We start from the raw sequence: 20,907 nt of genomic DNA on the forward strand, positions 1-20,907 counted from the left end.
TTGTGAGATATAAAGTCAGAATTGGGAGATATAAAGTAAGAATTGTGAGATATAAAGTCAGAATTGGGAGATATAAAGTCAGAATTGAGAGATATAAAGTCAGAATTTCAAGATAAAGTCAGAATTGAGAGATATAAAGTCAGAATTGAGAGATATAAAGTCAGAATTGTGAGATATAAAGTCAGAATTGTGAGATATAAAGTCAGAATTGTGAGATATAAAGTCAGAATTGCGAGATATAAAGTCAGAATTGCGAGATAAAGTCAGAATTGAGAGATATAAAGTCAGAATTGAGAGATATAAAGTCAGAATTGTGAGATATAAAGTCAGAATTGGGAGAGATATAAAGTCAGAATTGTGAGATATAAAGTCAGAATTGTGAGATATAAAGTCAGAATTGGGAGATATAAAGTCAGAATTGTGATATATAAAGTCAGAATTGGGAGATATAAAGTCAGAATTGGGAGATATAAAGTCAGAATTGGGAGATATAAAGTCAGAATTGGGAGATATAAAGTCAGATTTGTGAGATATAAAGTCAGAATTGTGAGATATACAGTCAGAATTGCAAGATATAAAGTCAGAATTGTGAGATATAAAGTCAGAATTGGGAGATAAAAAGTCAGAATTGGGAGATAAAAAGTCAGAATTGGGAGATAAAAAGTCAGAATTGTGAGATATAGGCTATAGTCAGAATCACATTTTCAAGTTCTAACTAGCAAGATTCTAAGTAAATTGGAGACAGAAGCTTTTTTTATACTCCACGCATTTTATAAACGGTTGAAATCGGTTGACAGATGTAAACGTTATTGTGCTTTTTGTCCAGAAAAACCGCAGCTTGTAGAGAGCCTGCCCGGACCAACATGGCGGACTCTTTCGGTGTCAGCTGCATGCATCCGGTGTCATTTTTTTATTAACAACAAAAGAAGAGTATGTTTCAAATTATATTATCGTATACAAGGAAATATATCATAGATGTAACAAATAGTTGCAAACTAAATTTGAGCTTTGCGGAAAGAGTTCTGGTGCCCGCCAGAGGCACGCCTACGAACGTCCTACTCTGAGCCAATCACATAGGAGGGAAGAATTAATATTCATATTCCAAGCCTTTCTCATAGTTGGATTGGTAGTAAAGCCACCCGGAAGTTCAGTTTAGAAATGTTTGTCGAAGATTTTTGCTTAAATCTTGAGTTTTTGGCTTTTCGTGTGATGAACAGGCATGGAGTCACAGCGCACATCGGTTTATGGCGTGCGTATAAACATTTTATTTCGTTTGCTATTATTCCTACGTGTAGTAAAACGTGTATGAAAGCAGGGTCCCGAGGGCAGCTGTAATGCAATACAGATGGCCTTGATATGACAGACTTGCTTTGATGTGTATGATTTATGTGTATATTTATGTAACACATGTTTCTCTGTGAGGTTGTTTTGGTTATCTGTTTGTTTATCTGTGTATGTGAAGTAGTAGTAACGTTAGCAGTAGAATAATATACACCATATTTATATAGGAGCTAAGCCTCCTTTCAGTGCCTCTTTGGTCTCTATAATGAAGCTGCTATTCGTGTCAACAAATGTTTTGATAATGGCGCTATTCTCTAGGTCGTTTAGCTGGTGACAGAACCTTTTTACATTTTTTTTTCTGTGGGATAGAGAGTCATTATTGGGCCCTAATACAGTTGCTGCATTAGCAGTTTGAAATGCATAACTTCAAAGTAACATGTAATGCCTGCAAAGCAGCTTTCAGCTGTAGTGTATGGATGCTACGACTATTACAACGCACGATCTAACCTGTATGTGTCTCTCTTTTTTTGTGGCTAGAATAACACAAATGTAGATTTTACACAAAGCACTGACGATGACCCTCTCATTGATGGACCACTTGTATCCCAAGATGCATTTGAGTCAGTAATCAAGAGAGAGTTTCAGAAATTACCCACTCATTGGGCTGTGAGTGTCCTCTCGTTTTTACACGTGAGTATAGAAACAGACCATTGCAAAAACAATGTTGCCCAACGAAAAGTTACTTAAACTATGACAGTTCTGTCATTTACCCGCCTTCATGTTGTTCCAGACCACTTTCAGTTATAATAATAAACCTGTTGCACACACACTACATGAGAATTGCTGTGTACTTTTTGATTAATTTCTCTCTTTGTGTTTTGCAGGTGGTTTATGTGGCGTTGTGTATTGCAATTGCAGTATTTTGCTGGATATCTGATGAGCACACTCCCGAGTGCACTGCGGCATTGCAGGGGTTCGACTCCAAGACCGTGGTGTTACTGGGAAAAGTTGCACTCTGGGTGATGGTCTTTATATATGACAGATTTGTCCAGCATCACCATGGCGCTGTGAGACGAAGAGGTTACCTGGACTTCTACAGGTTGACCCGAGGAGTAAAAAACCTTCCTCTGCTCATTCACTCAGCAGGTGAAAAGATATTTCACACCAAGTTAATGTCACATTTCCTCCCTCTGTTTCTTTGTCACCTCATAAAGTGAATCTCCATAAATAACTTGCTAATGCTAATTGAAGTACTTTGTCCGTTCACAAATGACCACTAGATGGCAGCACATCTAAATCCTGGGGCCCAAATCATAATGGTAGTTGAACAAACTCAGGGTTACAGGATTAGTTTAAAGTGTACAAAACCAAACCAATTCAATCAGGCTTTGTTTGTATCATGATCTTCACTTTCTCTGTCAATTCAGGATGTAATCCTGAGCTCATGGAGTGTGTGCACATGAAAGTGTGAGATCAGTAGCGAACAGCAAATCATCATGTCTTGAAACAGAGAAACTGCGATTCAATTCACACAAGATAATCAGTTAGATTCCCTTCTCTCTTCTGCCAAAGATGAAGAGATGGAAGAATATGAAGTACATAATGTATTTACATAGCAAGAAGAAAATATCTTGCTATATCAGTGCAAGTGAAAGTTGTGAAGTTAGTTTATATAGTTGATAATATTTATAGGTATACAGAGACTCAGATATGTAAGCTCACATGTAGTCATTAACTGTATATAATTGTTTATTTAAACTAAATGTTTAATAATAATTGTTAATTCAAATTGCTAATGGATTAGGGGTACAATAATTATATAAAATAATTATAATAAATAAATAATTTATTTAGCTTTGCTATAAGCTAGATCATTTTGTGTTTAAAAACCTTTTACTATGTAGTGACCTTTATTTTGGAGAAAGAGAAACTGGGAAGTGACTTTATTGCGTCAGAGGTTTGTCACTTTGCTCACAGCTGATTGGTCCAATTTTAGTTTGGGATCTCTTACACAAAACATAACCTGCCCTGGAGTAGGTTAGCCATGGAGCGAAAGTTACTATGGTGATGAACACCGCTAAAATCTGAGACACTTTCATGGTGCCTAAAACCCAGGGTTGAAGCAAACTAAACTGAAATATACCTGGCTAAACCAGCTTTATGGTATAGGCCCTTGGTGCATTGTTTTTGTCAATATTCTAATATGATAACATCTACACTACACTTAATAAATAATAGTAATAATACTTTTATTCAGCAAGGATGCATTAAATGGATCAAAACTAAAGACTTTTAAATTGTTAGAAAAGAAATAAATGCTGTTCTTATAAACGTTCTATTCATCTAAGTATCCTGGAAAAAAAGTACAACATTTTCCACAAAATATAATAAATATATAAAGCAACACAACGGTTTTCAACATTGATAATAAATATTTCTTGTGCACTAAATCATTATATTAGAATGATTTCTGAAGGATCATGTGACTGTGGAGTAATGACTGCTGGAAATTCAGCTTTGCCATCACTGGAATAAATTACATTTACATATTTTTTATTAAAATAGAAAACAGTTAATTTGAATTGTAATAAAATCTCACAATATTGTTGTATTTTTGATCACTGGACACGCGTCTTTTCAAAAACATAAAAAAATCTTACAGATCCCAAACTTTTAAACATTAGTGTATGTTTTGGGCAAATAATTGTGAATCATACCAGATTAATCCAATTGATCCAAACTGAACCAAGACGAAATAACAGATTTTATGCAGTGTATTATTTAGTAAATAAGACAAAATCAATAAAATATTTACATTCCTAACCAGTGATTTTTAACGGCTGATACAGATATTCATGGCAGATATAATGCAGAACTGCTCTCTTTTTCTCTCTTATGTAGGTAATGCATTGGTCCTGACTGTAATTGCTCCATCCGCTCTGCTGGATGCAAGAGTGAAGAAACTGTCTTTATATCTTCTGTTGTCCATCATCTGTCTGGAACTACTGCTGTCACTTATATGCTTGCTTAGATACACAGGTACTCCCACACACCAGTTACATTTGCACAAAATTCCTTTATGGTTCATTCTAATACATAATCATACACCAAACCTCCTATATTTTTCTCACACAGGGTCCAAAATGTATTTTTTGCCACACCTGCCAATAGCAATAAGTATATCTTACTGGCTATAAAGCTGTATTTTTTTGCACTATTCGTTGTCCTTCTGACAGTAGAATTATGTACGTTTTAGTTTCTCTGTAGAAATTATTGGATAACGTGTAGCTCATATATTAGCTATTCTCTGCAATGCTAACGCTCACAAAAATACACTTGTTTTGGTGGCTAATTGCGAGTAGTAGTTGCCACAAGGACTGTACACGCACACCTCCCCCAGCATGCATTACAATACCTAGCTTCTGTCCTTGTCCCCTTTAGAAACAACCCAGGCTGCTGTTGTCCTTCTCAGCCTCTTTTTCTCACATTTTGTGCTCCTAGTGATAAAATAACAAATAACTCTTTAATCACCTGTGGTAAGGGATGGGGAATATTTGAGAGATTGTCAAAGAGAAAGACCATATGTGGGGGGAAGAGGCTTGTTATGGACACATAGCTCATCTTTGCCAAAGGCAACCTGAATCCACCCCACCCTAATACACCATGGCATTGTCTTCACTGTTGACACACACACACACTTACACACATTCTCGTATCAGTGCCTGGATTCCAGAGATGATTAGTGAAGTGAAGCTTGACCACATGTTATCTATAGAGACACACCCTCACTCGCTCACTTTATTCTCAATGAGGTCTATCAGCAGATATCACCTCATGTCTCGTATATCACTCTGATGTATTCATGTGGCGAGAAAATGTTTTAGATGTTTTTTGTATGCGTATATACCAGTTTTTAAAAGTTTGAGGTCAGGAAAGTATTTTTTAAAGAGATGTATACTTTTATTTAGCAAGAATGCGTTAAATTGGTCAAAAGTGACAGTAAAGACATTTATAATGATTTATAGTGATTTCGGTTTCAAATGAACGCTGTTCTTTTGAACTTTCCATTCATCAAAGAATTCTGGGAAAAAAAATTATGGTTTCCACAAAAATATTAAGTTGCACTACAATTTTCAATATTGATAGTATAATAATAAATAATAAATGCTTCTTAAACACCAAATCAGCATATCAGAATGATTTCTGAAGGATCATGTGACACTGAAGACTGGAGTAATGGCTGCTAAAATTGAGCTTTGCCATCACAGGAAGTTATTTTACAGTTATTTTAAATTGTAATAATATTCCACAATATTACTGTTTTACGGTATTTTGTTTAAATAAATGTCTTGGGGAGTATTTCAAAGTCTTTCAAAAATATTACTGACCCAAATATATTTACATTTTTAATGAATATAGGTGTATAGGTTCAGTGAGGTTCAAAAGTCCACAAAAATATTTAAGATTCTGCACCTTTTTTATTTCTATTTTTGCTTCCATTGAAGCACAAGATGCTCTTTGGAGCATTTTAAAATCTTATGGATAAGATAACATGATCATCAGGGTTTGCACAAACTGGGTTTCTTTAAGCTTGCTGAGTGCTGCTGAAAATTTGAAATTCATATTCATTTTTTTAATCTTTTCACTCATTGTTATGCTGATAATATAACTATATATTTAATACATATATATATATTTTCAAATAAAAAAAATGTCTGTAGACATTACATGGATGTAGGTAGATATACATATTTAGCACATGAGATGATTCCAAAAAAGCGAACCCAAGTCTCGATCAAAAACCCTTTATTTTCTGCACATTTATTGTGCTAACGAGTTATCTCTATCCATTTAACCACCATTTATCTCCTCCTATCCATATATCCATCTCTCTGTCTCTTTCCTAAAGGAAGGTGCAGTTAGGTCAGAGTCATGCTCCAGGGTCTTTGAAGTGTCCTCTGTGATGTTGTATCTCTGCCTCTCTCTCTTCATTTGAACATGAATGCAGCGTTCTGTATGGGCCGTATGCCGCCTCTGCACTTCAAAGGAAGTTTAGGGCCCTTCAAAGGGGGCGAGGGAGGTGATTGGGACCGGCATTGTTTTACCGCGATGCACGGAGAACATGTGCTCGGCCCCCGTCATGTCCAAATGTGCACAAGGATGCCATTGGAATGAAATGGAGAAATATGATGCTTGAGGGAACATATTAATTTAAAGTAGACTACAGTATTTTCCATTCCGTGCTCCAGAATGAACTGCTTCTCAGTTCTAAGAGCATGTGTATGTCGCACAAAAGCGCCAACATTTTTCTATGGATTGGACTTCTGTGCAACATTGTGTTAGAATGCAAATGTCATGAATTATTGACCGTTAGGTTTGGTTTATTGTAATGGTGTTTATTTTTACGGTGTCTTTTGTGGAGGGAAGCACTACTGTTTAGCAAAGATATAAGGAATGTGACACGTATATCAGAAAGACTGTCACTCTTTCTCTTTAAAAACATTCTTTAAAGGCTATTCTTGATGTGTGGTGACAGATCTGACAAATTACCCTTAATAACCTTCCAACATTACATATCTAAACTCGCATACACACTGTATTCATCTCAAATAAATGCTTAAGCTCCATTTACTCATATATTTTACACTTATATGACACTTCAGAGCGAGAGAAAAGGTGTGCATTATCTCTAAAGAGGGAATCCCTGATCTCCTTCCTGCCCAACTCAATGGCCTGTTGGCCCCCATTTCCTGCAGGTGATTGAAGAAAGAGCAGTTTTATCTGATTGGTGTGTTTGTGATGGGTTGCCCAGGTGTGGATCAGGAACAACGCTGTGGTTTGTGTATGTGTGTGTTAATGTTTTAGGTGATTATGGTGTAATTAGAGTGTATTCAGAGACCCTGAGATATTTTCCACTTTGATTTGTAGATTATCTATAGACAGATATGTTTGATCCTTTAGCACAACCTCTAATGCTAATCCTATTCATCTTAAAGGTGAAGTATGTTGTTATTTTGATATTAAAATGCAGAGTATCAAGTAATATCTTAAACGTTGCCCTGGTTGCCGCTCAAGATATAAGGCATCTGCTTTGGATCGCTAGCAAACTTGAAGGTCTTCTGTGCATTTTGTCTATGCGTTGTAAACTACAAGTGGTATTAATATAGTTCCCATGTTTACTGACCAATGGCGAACTGGCGTTGGTGTGTGCCTGAACTTTTTTTTCCTTCTGTGCTTTAATAGAAAATAGTTGCCTGGGGATTTCGGCTAGATGGCCACTGAACAATTCGACCCACCTTAAAAAGACTTTGGAAACAAACCTTTATCATGTTGTACATCACTGCCGATAATAGTTACACTACCGCTCAAAAGTTTGGGGTTGGTGATATTTTAAAAAAATGTTTTTGAAAGAATCTCACCATATTTAATATATTTTAAAATGTAATTTATTAATGTGATGGCAAATCTACATTTTGCCATTACTTCAGTCTTCAGTGTCACATGATCCTTCTGAAATCGTTCTTATATACTTATACGATCAAAAACATTTCCTCTCTTTCTTCTTCTGCTTAATATTGTTGGGTAAAGCATGATACATTTTTTTCCAGAATTCTTTAATGCATAGAAAGTTAAAAAGAACAGTACTTTTTCGAAATAGACATTTTTGTAATAATGTAAAAGTCTTTACTTTTGATCAATTTATTGCAATGAATGCTAATAAAAGTATTAATTTCATTTTTTTTAAATTGCTGAACCCAAACATTTTAACGGTTAATTAGTTTCCAGCTATACAAATAGTTAATATTTAAGATGTACTCTCTATATGTTTTTTTCTCTCTCTCTCTCTCTCTCTCTCTCTCTCCATCCCAGTCTGCCCTTTTTTGATGTCATGCACATATTGTGAACTCTAGAATCTTTGGTTCGGATTCTGATCGAAGCTGCTTGAACTGTTCCCAGTGTAGGAAGTGAAAGGTTGCTGATTGAGAGACACATTAAAGGTGTGAGAGAGGAGGGAAGTGACGTGTGAAATCCCACAGTTGCCCTCTGTTCTCACGCTCCCAAAACACACACTAGCCACGCGTCTACTAGCACACCTTGTGGTGAAGTGCATCAGCGCTGAACGTGACTCCTGCTCACACACACTGAGCGTGTGTCTTCACACACCTAGCTTACGTTGCACCGTCAGACGCACACTACAGCTATCAACATTTCTGTCTGGCTCAATTTTACTTGTCAAATTTTTGTAATGGTAAACACTTTCCCTGTTTATCATATTAAAGGAAGAGCCATTGTGGTCTTAGACTTTTGGAGCCCACTGTATATTCAGTCGTATTGAAAGGAAAGAAGAATGAGAAGGGGTTGGAAAAAAAAAGAGAATTTCACCTGTGTTGTTTTTGTACATTTATCTCTTTGTATTCTGTGTGTTTCAGTACATGTGGTGAAGTTTAATAGCAAGAAGCCACATCCTGATGTGACTGAACAGGAGCGATCTCTTGGCTGCTCCAGTGAAGCTCATACAGAGACTGGCTTCAGGTAAAACACCAATATAGGTCTATATATTGACCAGACAGATTAATCAGCTTATATTTGACCATCGTGAGAAACCGTTTAGCAGAAGTATTAGTTCAAAGTAAACCAACAGCCCTTGTAAGTGGATAGTGTCAAGTTTTGTCCATTGTATTTCAATTAAATATTGAGTAAATAAGTATTTCATTTTAGCATTTGCATCTCCATATCAGGCATATGCAAACCCATATCGGTCGACCAGTAGTATACAAACAAATTGTACCTGGTAAATGATCAAAGAATATTATTTTAAAGAATATTGTTTGATTTAAATTTCACTTATTGGTCTAGTGAGTAAAACTTCAGTAACACTGATAGCTATTCATATAATTTGTTTATTATAAAATTAATAATTACTAGCCTATTTACTTATTGTACAGTGGAAACTGCTCTTCATTTTAAAACCAATACAATAGCAGAAAGTTCTTAACCCATTGGAATATACAGTAAATAGTCCAATTCAAAAGTTTGGTAGGCAGTTTTCAGAGAGGCTAGCATTAGCCTTGAAAGCATAAGATCCCACTGTCCCTTCAGAGCGTCTCCAAAGCTGCGCCTCTTTCAAAACACATGAACCACACAGCAAGGAGCAAACAAAAGCGTCACAAGAGACGGCGTTAAACTAGCTCATGTCTCAAAGCTCATAACATTACAAAAATAATGAACATAAACAACTTAAAGAGCACTGACCATTCATTTCAGCATTGATAGTGTTGCCATTGAAACGCATAAATTCAAGTCACGAACCGCACAGAGTACAAAGTCACGGGTTTCCATATCTTCCAAATTACAGTAGTTATGGTGTAAACGCAGCATAAGCTTTATTGTTTTTGTTCAGGAGGAACTGTAAAAGGTGGCTGTTGTTTCAGTTGCGATGCTCAGTGACTGGCATCTGTCGAATGCAATGATTGGATGAATATCTTATGGTCCTACTCCTTCTATAGACAATATATTTATATATAAATACATTTAGACCACTTAACTTAGTGATTGCTGTCAGGATGTGAAGAGACTTTCAACCAGCATAACAAAAAATGTTTCTGAAACAAATCACCTACCCTGCCTTTAAAGGTCCCATGGCATGAAATTGTCATTTTATGAAGTTTTTCAACATTAATATGAGTTCCCCTAGCCTGAATATTGTCCCCAAGTGGCTAGAAATTTTGATGGGTGTAAAACGAGTTCTGGCTGTCTTTCTCCGCCTTTGAGAAAATGACAGGCCAGACAAGCTGATCTGGAATTTTCCTGTTATGAAGTCATAACAGGAACGGTTACCTCCCTTTCCTCCGCCCAGAGAATCTGGCACGCCCATGCAAGCGCCATATTTGTCCTCGAGAGATCATGACTTGTGAATGAGAAACTGCCAGCATTCACTCGGTGTTTGGATGTACAAATGAAAACCGAAGTCTTTTTTCAGTTCCTTCTGATCTGTGATCAGTGATTTCTTATGTGTAGATAATTATTTATTATTCGTGCACACGCTGCGGCTTCTCTCTCTCCAGACAGAACGGTGTTTTCGTGTTTTCTATCTTGTGAGTCAGTGTTTTTGAACGTCCTCGTTGCGTCTATCTGTTCTAAAATGTGCATACAGTTGTTTCTGCTCAACATCAGCAGACTCACATCTCTTTAGAGATAAACCTCACTGCACTGGCCGGTCGGCCTTCAACATCACCGACCCCCAGTACTGCATCTGGCCCACAGCGGAGGCGCCATACGCGGCGCGAGATTAAGCAGAAGGGGGTAAGCATGAGCATATCCGGGCTAGCCAGCCTAGACCCACAATAAACTGGATTACATTCGATTACTCCCCTGTTGTGTCTTTGTTTGCACTGTGTACTCAATGCTCACTGTACTCACTGACACTTTTCATATGATAGGAACATATCTAAAAATAATGCTATAATCAACACTTACTTGTAACTCGTTCATCTCGACAGCTGTAATGGTACATTGCGTGTGTTACAAAGTTGGTAATAATGATGAAGACGGACTCTGTGTGACTGGGACTCGTGTTTATTCAGAACTCTCAGATACAAACACAATAAACTTGCGCTGACAGCTCTCTCATAACTCAGTAGTTACTATAAATAACTTTGTTAGCAATCGCTCCGTCTCTGGTACATTAGTGATGTCCGGTTCGCGAACTAATCATTCTTTTGAACTGGTTCTTTTTAGTGAACCGAATCAGTTCACCAAATCGCACTGAATCGTTCTAAACGGTTTGCGTCTCCAGTCAGCACTGATCCATAATTTACTAAAGTTACTAACTTTCTGACATGAGTGACAGCCCCTCCGACTAGAAATAGACTAATAACCTCAAGGATATGCTGTAACTACAACAGTTCACTGAACTGAGACTGACAGAACTGATGTGAAGTGAACTCAAGTCCATCCGTCTCTCTGTCAGCAGGCTCATGCCTGGTAGACCTCGTTAAACCACGCCCCCTCCACTCATTTCAAATGCAAAGATGTCAGCCAATCACAACAATGGCCGTTTTTACTGAAGTCTCACAGCAGACACGCCTCTTGAAACAGGGCATTCAGCCACAGGGCAAACATCAGTATTGAAAAAATGCCTTGTATTTCTAAATTATGGCATTTTATGATGTAAAAATCATACTAACAATTTAAGTACACCTCAGGAAACATTATAAAATAATAGAAAAATGCCATGCCATGGGACCTTTAAGAACCTTAAGACAATTGCACTGGAAAACAAGACAAAAATACTGAGAAAGAACACTTTTTTTATTTATTTTTTTTGCAGTGCGATCAGAAGGTACAGTAAAAGATATTTACATATCTTTCCATAGTTCTAGTGTTTGAGAACAGAGCGATTCAAGCTACTTTTTTTTTTTAAAGATTAATGAAAAAGTAATGAATATCTGTTGGAAGTTTTCTGAAGTTTTGCTAATAGAACTCTCTAGTTCTCCCTAGACATTTACATTTAGAGAATTATATTTATGTACAGTTGCAAGAAAAAGTATGTGAACCGCTTTCAAAATCTGTGAAAATGTGAATAATTTTAACAACATAAGAGGGATCATACAAAATGCTTTATTTTTTTTAGTACTGTCCTGAATAAGATTTTTTACATAAAAAGTGTTTTTACATATAGTCCACAAGACAAAAAAATAGCTGAATTTATTAAAATGACGCATTCAAATGTTTATGAACCATTGATTCTCAATACTGTGTGTCGTCACCTGGATGGTCCACGGCTGTTTTTTTGTGTTGTGATGGTTGTTCTTGAGTCCCTTGTTTGTCCTGAGCAGTTAAACTGACCAAAGTTCTTCAGAAAAATCCTCCAGATCCTGCAAATTCTTCAGTTTTCCAGCATCTTTTGCATATTTGAACCCTCTCCAGCAGCGACTGTATGATTTTGAGATCCATCTTTTCACACTGAGGACAATTGAGGGGCTCAAACAACTATTAAAAACAAGCTTCAAACATTCACTGATGCTCCAGAAGGAAACACGATGCATTAAGAGCCGGGGGGTGAAATCCTTTGAACAGGATGAGGTCCACATTTTTCTTATTTTGTTTAAATATCATTTTTTTTCATTTAGTACTGCTCTTCGGAAGGAACAGAAGATACCTGCATGTTTTCCCAGAAGACAAATTAAATATCTTCAAATTCAATACGTTTTCACCCCCGGCCCTTAATGCACCTTTTTTTTTAGTATTGAGTCCCTTAATTGTCCTCAATATGAAAAGATGGATCTCAAAATCATACAGTCACTGCTGGAGAGGGTTCAAATATGCAAAAGATGCTGGAAAACTGAAGAATTTGCAGGACCTGGAGGATTTTTCTGAAGAACATTGGTCAGTTTAACTGCTCAGGACAAACAAGGGACTCAAGAACAACCATCACAAAGCAAAAAAACAGCTGTGGGTCATCCAGGGAACGACACATGGTATTAAGAATCAATGGTTCATAAACTTTTGAACGGGGTCATTTTAATAAATTCAGCTTTTTTTTTTTGTCTTGTGGACTATATGCAAACATTTTTTTTATGTAAAACATCTTATTCAGGACAGTACTAAATAAAAAAAAAGAACATGTATTTTGTATGATCCCGCTTATTTAGTTCAAATTATTCACATTTTCACAGATTCTGCAAGCGGTTCACATACTTTTTCTTGCAACTGTATATTTATGTTCCCTTCAATTAATTCCTTAAATTTTCTTGACTTGGTCTTAAAAAGGTCTTTAAAAAGTCTTAAATGTACCTTCATAAAACCCGCAGAAACCCATTTTGTTACTGTTAACTGTAGGCATGTATAATTTCTTTATTCCAGTGGATAGTAGTAGACCTAAATTAGTTAAACGGTTGTAGTATAAGAAAGATTGTTTACTGCACTTGCGGCGTTTTAAAATGAGAGCGGTTTTCTACTGTAGATATTTGGCGTCTCACAAAATGCAGATTGATCTCTTAATACCTAATAGTATATAGTTATCTGTATCTGCTAAAACAGACCATATTGGGGCATCCCTGTTTTTTTGTGTCACTAGTGTTTTCATAGAATGTGTGCGCACACACACTCACATTTCAAGCCCATGTGCTGTGGACAGGTCAAACAGGTGCACATGTGTTCTGTGGTTCATTTCGCAGGGACGGCTCCAGTCTGGAGGATGTGGTGGAAAAGCAGGCGGATCTGATTGATTATCTCAAACAGCACAACAGCGTTCTGAGCAGGAGGATCCTCACGGTCACCGGCCAGCAGATCAGAGCCTGACACATGCAAACAGAGAGAGTGATTCAGGACTGTTTGTGCTTATGATGGGGTCTGAAGCGCTGCGTGCGAGTTTGTGTGAGCGCGTCTATCTTGACTGGCATCGGCAGCCATGGCTCGGTGATCAGAAGACTTTTGGTGGGAAACGAACCATGGCAACCTCTCTAACAACGCTCTCATGTTTCCACGACGACAAGTCGGAGTAGACAATGGCCGCAATTAGGAAGTCAAAAACCTGCTGCACTAAAGATGTTCATTATGAGTCCATGGGATAGCGTGTTCTTATCAAACCAAATGCTTTAATGTGTGACTTATGTTTCTCTGTGTGCATGTATGGGAGAGCACGAACAAGAGGGTAGAGCAATAGTTAATTGTGTACTTAATTTGGCTTATATAGTGCATCATTCGTATTTTGGCTTTGTGGGTCAGTGCTGCTTTTGTGTGTAAGAATTGTGTTGGAAGGGTGTGTGTGTGGTTACATACAGACCTTTTTAGTACTGATGCTTAATGACACATGTTTTGAACTACTGACTTTTTATGTAATAATGTGAATAAAATTGATTTAAACTTTTTGGGAATAAAAAGCATTTTATTTAATCAAATAGATAATGTGCTCATAGTTTGATGTGCATGTCAAGATAAAATAATCCTAGATCGGAAATGTAGTTTAAAACACACCAAGTTCTTAGAAATGCACTATTTTTGTTGGTTGCAAATGGGCTTTTATGCCATGTCCAATAAAAGTTTACATTTGATGACGTGTGGTGTAACCTACTAAAAATGATATATTTTCTTTACACTGTGAGTACAGGTAGGTGTACACATCTTAATTATTGTTTTGAAAAGTTTAGACATTTTATGATGGTTAAGAGTAAACTTTTCAATGTAATATCCAGCTCTTTTGTTACAAGTATTAGTAAAAAGTTATACTTACTGTAATTATGTATAATTTTTGACGGGTTGCACCACATGACATTTTAAAGAAATGAAAAGGTAAAATTCTTATAATTTAAAAGACTAGATGATCTTGACATCAATTCACTCTAAAAAAAAAATGGTGCTATTTGGCACTAAAAGTGATTCTTTGGCTCGTAATCATAGGGGAACCACTTAAAGTGCTGTAGCACCAAATCTTGGCACTTCAGTGGTTCTTCAGGATGACTGAGGTGCTATATAGCGCCGCTACCATATACAGAACCTGTTAAGATATGGTGCTATATAGCACCAAAAGTGGTTCCCCTATGATTATGAGCCAAGAACCACTTTTAGTGCCATATAGCACCAGAGTGTTGAGTCAATTTTGGGGACATTAAACTGAAAATCTGTTTTTAAGAAATCCTAGTTGGAAATCATCTATGGATCCATTTTATAAGAAGCTAAAATAAATCCCCATCTGGGGTTGGGAATGTTGACCTTTCTGGGTTTTTTTTATTTCGGTCAATCAAAAATAAAACAATAGCAATTTGTCAAACCAGACAGTCTACTCTAGTGATCCCAGTATTGCTCTTTTTCCTCTTTTAATATGATAGCAGCTTGTGAATTAGACTTTCTGTATGGATTATAAGACACGTTGAGCCCAGGTGAAAAGACAATACACTTTTTATTTAATCAGGATAATAATAAAACATTTGAAGTGCATAACTTACATATAAACATTTCATTCAGTCCTTACTATTTACAATGATTCTGGCAAACTCAAACTGATTGAGCGATGAGTTTTAGCGTGTTCGGTTGCAGTGGATCTCCCCATAGATTGTTCACTAATATTCATAAAACAATACACTCCCTCTATACAGAAGTGACTAACATGGCTTGGTTACAATATATGGGCGAATGAACAGCCCTCAGGGAGTCTGATGTCAAACTTTTTCCATCCATTGCTGGTCTTTGGTTTCCCTAATGCTTGACGAAGCATCATAAGGATAGTTGCGTAGAGGTTCCTCTAGAGTTGTAAAACCTGATGGAGAAGAAAACAAATAGTTTCAATCTACAATGCATGGCTATGGAATGGATATTTATTGTTCTTTATTGTGATCTTTGTGCTGCTTTTCTTTTAGACATTGATTCTATATATGTGTGTGTGTGTGTGTGTGTCTGTTTGTGTGTTTTGTTAACTCCAGACTAGCTCTGGCTCATTGTGTGGGGGTCACAGAGTAAAGGTTAAAGGTGACAACCTCTTCAGAGTGTCTGAAAACAGTAGGCGGCTCCGGTAGGCTGTCACAGTGAATGTGTGTCCCCACCGATACTGTCACATCACACACACATTTCAACATTAACACCATGTGCTTATGGTTCAATGATCGTGTCAAAATTAAGAAAACTAATATATGTTCAATATAATTCATATTATAATACAATATAATGTAGGCTACTAGATAAAAATGTAGCTCTTTGTATTTATGTTGGTTACAAATGGTTTTGGAAAAGTTTTATGCCATGTTCAACAAAAGTTTAAATTTAATGACGTGTGTGGTGTAAAAGGTCATTTTAAAAAGTGTATTATTTTAAGTTTTTTATGAAGTTATTCTAAATATTTTATGATGGTGAAAGAAACTGTTCAATGTATTATCAAGATAAGATTTTGTTGCAAGTATTAGTAAAGTAAATTAGTAATAATTAGTTTATTTATAAATTATTTTGAGGGATCACATGAATTTTTATCAAAGAACCAGCTCTAAGCTGTACTTGACATCCACTTTATGACTTGGTACCTTTGAGTTTTGCTCTTTAAGTTACAAAAAGGCATTTGGCAGCCAAAACACGTTGGGTTTCTATGTTTTATGGGGACTTTCTATAGACGTAATGATTTTTATACTGTTCATATTACATACCTAAACCTACCCATCACAGAAATCTTTTTTACATTTTCAAAAAAGCATCACTTAGTTTTATTTATCAGCTGTTTTCCTCAAGGGGACCAAAAAATGTCCCCACAAGCACAAGGATTTTGGATATTGGCGTCTTTGTGGGGACATTTTCTCCCCATAATGTAGGGTATACCTGAACCACACACACACACACAAACTTCATTCACCTCTGTAACACTTTGTGTGGTATTTGTGCGCTTGATAATCATTTTATTATTTTATGTTTTATTCAACAGGGACAAATCAGCATAACATTACTTCACAGTATTGATTCTATGCTTCTACCTGATATCTAATTTGCACTAATTAGCATATGTCCCTGGTTAGGCTTTTACTAAAAACCTAAGAAATACAAGTATTTCGTTTTTTAATAGCTATATTGATTTTTTCCAATTCTGTCTATTAAATTCTATTGGTAAACCATTTCATAACTGTACTCCCATCACTGAAAAGGCCACCAGGTGTTTCTGAGGACTGGCATTACTAGGCGTCCCACCCAGGTTTTACAGTGTGTGTGGCAGATAGTTAAAATGGGTTGAATTCATGGGGGTAGGGCTTTTCTCGTCTGTCTGTGTGTCTCTGCTTGGGCTATGTAGGTTTCCACTCTTTTGTGTGTATGTGTGTGTGGCTGGGTGTGGAGTGTTTGTGTTTACTCCCGGTCCGAGAGAAAGTCACACAGCTATAAAGATCCAATAATGTCCCAGCTCATTTAGTACAGGGTATTTAACCCAAAGTATCTCTGTCTGTTTCTGTTATGGCTTAGGGCCGCTAGAGATCCAACAGGCAGTTTAATCTGGCCGTCTTTTCTCCAGAACACAAACCCACAGATCACAATGGAGTGGTAAACACCATTCTTAAATGAAGTGCACGCACTTGTTAGTCAAGAATCAGTTTGTGTTGTCAAGGAGCCACAAAAGTAATTTGAGGTATTTCACGATTATTTGTCGGCAAATACTTGCAAGGAATGTCAGAATTTGGATTTGCTAATGATGCTCCCCTTTGATAACTCTTTTTCAATATTTGCCCATTCCTCAGAGTAATAAAAGGGAATAAATAGCCTGCATGTGAACTAAAGCCTCACCTCAAGGGAATGGTACTCTGGAGTGAAGAGGTAGACAACGCTTCTTTGGACAGTTGTGTCTACGATATTTCCGCCTCAGGTGGAGAAAATCTAGAAAATGGAGAAAAATAAAACACTTGTCAGAGCTATGAACTAATTAAGTTACTCTCATGTCAAGTCACATTTATTTATATAGGGCTATAGCCTGTACTATACAGATTGTTGGGTAATAAACAAGAAAATAACAGTATTAACATTGCAAAGTTCTAAAATTATTAAATGAATACAATTTTAGCTGTAAAACTGTAAACCAGTTCTAATAAAAACAATAGTGTCATTATTCAGCTCAATTTTCCAGCTAACAGAGAACATTCTTAGAAACTTTCTGGCAAGATTCTCTCAAAATTAATAAAACATTTGTTCAAAGTTATCTGGTTCAAAGTTATCAAAGTTAATAATGTTCTTAAAACGTTAGCACAAAAACAATGATCTATCATTCATGAACCGTTTTTGTTTTCTGAAACATTAGTTGGATCTTCATCTAACATTTTTTAGTGTTACTATTTGTAATGTTGAGAAAAGATTCAAAAGTAACATTCCCATGTTTGCAAAATGGAATGTTCTCTTAACATTCACATGACAAAAAAACCCCCAAAAACAACTTTTAATATATTTTAAAATATTTAAAAACTTGAGCTGGGTTAGTTCAATGTTGATTTGTTTGTACAATTTGATATTTTAGGGGGGTTGGGAAGATGTGCCACCCCACCCTCCACCACCCCCTCTCCCCAGATTGGGGTGTTACCTGAAATAAAATAAAAATGAATGGTCTCCCCAGTTGGTAACAAACAATCTAGAAGGCAATATAACAATCAGAGCTTCTTGTGATAACGCTCATGTCACTTCCCTCCATAAGCAACTATTAGATCCTCTCCCAGAGGCGCAGGGACAATGGCACGATGCGCACGGGAGGAGAACCGGGCGCTTTTATATCTGCCTTTGACTAAAGCTATGCGAACTCCATGTACCTCCCTCTCTTTCTCTCTTTCACCGCAGTAACCCTATGCTAATGCATTATACCTATTGTGCTCAACATCATGACTAACAATGAACGCCGGTGCTTGATCGCCCACGGGCACCAGATTAATTGCGCATAGCCGCCACAGCAGCGGGAGATTAGAGTGTATACACGTAGGCTAAATTACATTTACAGTATACGAATAGGCTATATGCCTCAGCGTTTAGATAAGCGCAAAACAATAACGTAAATAGTGTAAAAAAAATACTGAAAAAATTGGTTATTTCCAACTTTGCTTTATAAGTGTAAAATATAGTAAAGGCCTATTTAATATAGAAAGAAAGAAAAACATTTATTTCCAAGTCAAGGGTCAAGTGGGGTCTTAGTGAAACCTGGAGTTAAGACTCTGAACTTTCCAGAAGCGTCAAGCCACTTAAAATCCACTCAAAGCACTGACCCTAAATCAGCCATGACTGCGCACAGACCAGTAACCAGGACATACCTAAATATGCCAACAAGCTCTTAGTTTACTAATGAGGTGACGTTCATCCAAAGTGACTCGTGACCGTTCGTGAGGTTTAATCCTGCACAAACTTGAAGGTATACCTGAATATTATTCCAAAAGTTATACCTATAGCTGCTTTAAAATGTCTTACAAAAAGTATTGTATCTTTAAATACTCCCTGTGAACAACCAGTCAGTAACGATAGGCCTATTTGTTTTACGAACCTTCAGTACACAAAACTTTATTTCGAGACGGTAAGTCAGTTTAATAGGCCTAAGTGAATCAGATGTTGATTCAGTAACCGCTCTGAGTGAGTTCATTGAGGGAGCAATTCGTCAGATTGATTAAAACCATTAAAAGAACCTGTTCATAAGAGTCATTGCTCGTGAATCTGAATCACATATTTTTCTTTTTAAATAATTTTCTTGCCACTTTCTATATAATAATAATAATTACAAAAAAAATCTTATTGCATTCAATTCAGACCACAAGCTCACAGCTTGGGTAAATTGTTCATTGTTTTGCTTTTGGCTTCAGGTGTAGCCTAGTGATTAAAATTCCTTCAGTGCAAATGTAGCGCTTGGTTTCGAATTCCCATTAGGCCTAGTTCATCAAACCGATTCAACAGAATCAGTGTGATTCACTACTAAAAATATTTTCTTAAAAAATGTCTAAATAAAGTTCACTTGATATTTTGAGCAAAAATCGTATATAGAACCTAAAAATAGCACTTAAAAAAAGGCCTACCTTTTCCCCTTAATTTATAGGGGTTTGTTGCATGTGTTGCCAGTGCTACACCACACAACAGTCGATAGCACATTAAAATGTTTTAACTAGCCGAATTCATACATTCTTTACCCTAAAAACGAGGTCTTGTGGTTTTGTACCTTTTTTCTCGGCGCTGGCGATGAACAGGACTGTCAGCAGCAGCAGAAGCAGGTAGAGAGGATGGAAGAATCTCATGGTGATGCTGTGTGAGGGTTGGTCCGCTGCGCAGACCCGAGTGTCCTCAGAAGTTTCCGGTACCTCCGAGGGCAAATTCTGCGAGTATGCAGATAACGCACTGTAGAAATCCTTTTATGCGTCTTTCGTTCTCAGTATTTTTTTTTTTTTCTCGGAGCTCGCATAAGATGCAGTAGGCTACTATGCAGGATGCAGTAGATGCAGTTTTATAGTGGATGACCTGCAGTCAGTTTTCACGCTCTCCAACTTTTCCAAAGTTTCAGATAGCGATATTCACTTTCTTCTCTCTCCTCAGAGGGATGGATAGGCTAGCTAGATAGATGACCTGATGAGTGGGAATGTCCAGTCGAGACAATGTAGATTCACCCCCTCTTTATACAGACAAGAGAAAGGGGGAGGAGAGGGCACAACAGAAGGAGGGGTATGGAAGACCTAAAACTGGGTGGGGACATGGGACATCACACACACACACACACACACACACACACACACACACACACACACACACACACACACACACACACACACTTTGCATTGCACATATTGACTCCAAGTTAATTCAGTAAGAAAGCTGGCAGCTGATAGGACTCCCTCAAAACAACAAGTTTGAAATAAGTGTTTGGAAATCATACTTTGTGTGTGAAGAATTTATTTGTTACGTACAGGAGTCCAAAGGTCTCAGTTTACTAATCAAATTGCTTTTTTTTTTCTTTTTGCATTCTTTGCTCATTTGATAGATGTGATGTAGGTGTATATGACATGCTTCTTTCAGACGAACAAAATCTGAGTTATATTAAAAATGTTCTGGCTAATCCAAGCATTATAATAGCAGTAATAGTTGCTCTGTTTTTGAAGTCTATAAAAAATGCCTCTGTCTGTCAAATAATGTGCTCCACGCGGCTCCGAGGTGTTA

General features: G+C 36.9%; 2 protein-coding genes across 6 annotated transcripts; one reads left to right on the plus strand and one right to left on the minus strand.

The window, feature by feature from the left end:
- The first annotated feature begins 1,098 nt into the window (after positions 1–1,098).
- tmem192 (transmembrane protein 192) lies at positions 1,099–14,335 on the plus strand. Of its 5 annotated transcripts, none has more exons than XR_013816264.1 (7): positions 1,108–1,249; positions 1,819–1,971; positions 2,166–2,427; positions 4,183–4,320; positions 8,712–8,814; positions 10,456–10,584; positions 13,461–14,335. XR_013816264.1 is itself a non-coding variant. In XM_079813655.1 (7 exons), exons 1-6 carry the CDS (start codon positions 1,220–1,222, stop codon positions 10,572–10,574), a joined length of 786 nt encoding a protein of 261 aa, XP_079669781.1. In that variant the 5' UTR covers positions 1,109–1,219; the 3' UTR covers positions 10,575–10,584; positions 13,461–14,157. The 5 variants fall into 5 exon arrangements, 3 of the variants coding, with proteins under 3 accessions (XP_079669780.1, XP_079669781.1, XP_079669782.1); XR_013816265.1 differs by having other exon boundaries at positions 1,109–1,249; positions 10,459–10,584; positions 13,461–14,153; XM_079813655.1 differs by having other exon boundaries at positions 1,109–1,249; positions 10,475–10,584; positions 13,461–14,157.
- A 3,195-nt stretch (positions 14,336–17,530) lies between these two features.
- Positions 17,531–19,994, minus strand: apela (apelin receptor early endogenous ligand; the record flags this gene model as incomplete). The annotated part of the gene is made up of 2 exons (XM_079812303.1): positions 17,531–17,619; positions 19,919–19,994. The coding sequence occupies 2 exons, from the start codon at positions 19,992–19,994 to the stop codon at positions 17,531–17,533; spliced, it is 165 nt and encodes a 54-aa protein (XP_079668429.1).
- Between the last annotated feature and the right edge of the window lie 913 nt (positions 19,995–20,907).

Source organism: Gobio gobio (genome assembly GCF_949357685.1).
Source record: "Gobio gobio genome assembly, chromosome: 3".
Taxonomy (NCBI): domain Eukaryota; kingdom Metazoa; phylum Chordata; class Actinopteri; order Cypriniformes; family Gobionidae; genus Gobio; species Gobio gobio.

Bases quoted from the DNA above. Each gene is read 5' to 3' on its own strand.
- tmem192 (XM_079813654.1), top strand. From the start codon at position 1,220: ATGGAGTCACAGCGCACATCGGTTTATGGC. The intron at 1,250-1,818 runs GTGCGTATAAAC...TTTTGTGGCTAG, and splicing joins AGCGCACATCGGTTTATGGC to AATAACACAAATGTAGATTT. The intron at 8,815-13,460 runs GTAAAACACCAA...TTCATTTCGCAG, and splicing joins CATACAGAGACTGGCTTCAG to GGACGGCTCCAGTCTGGAGG.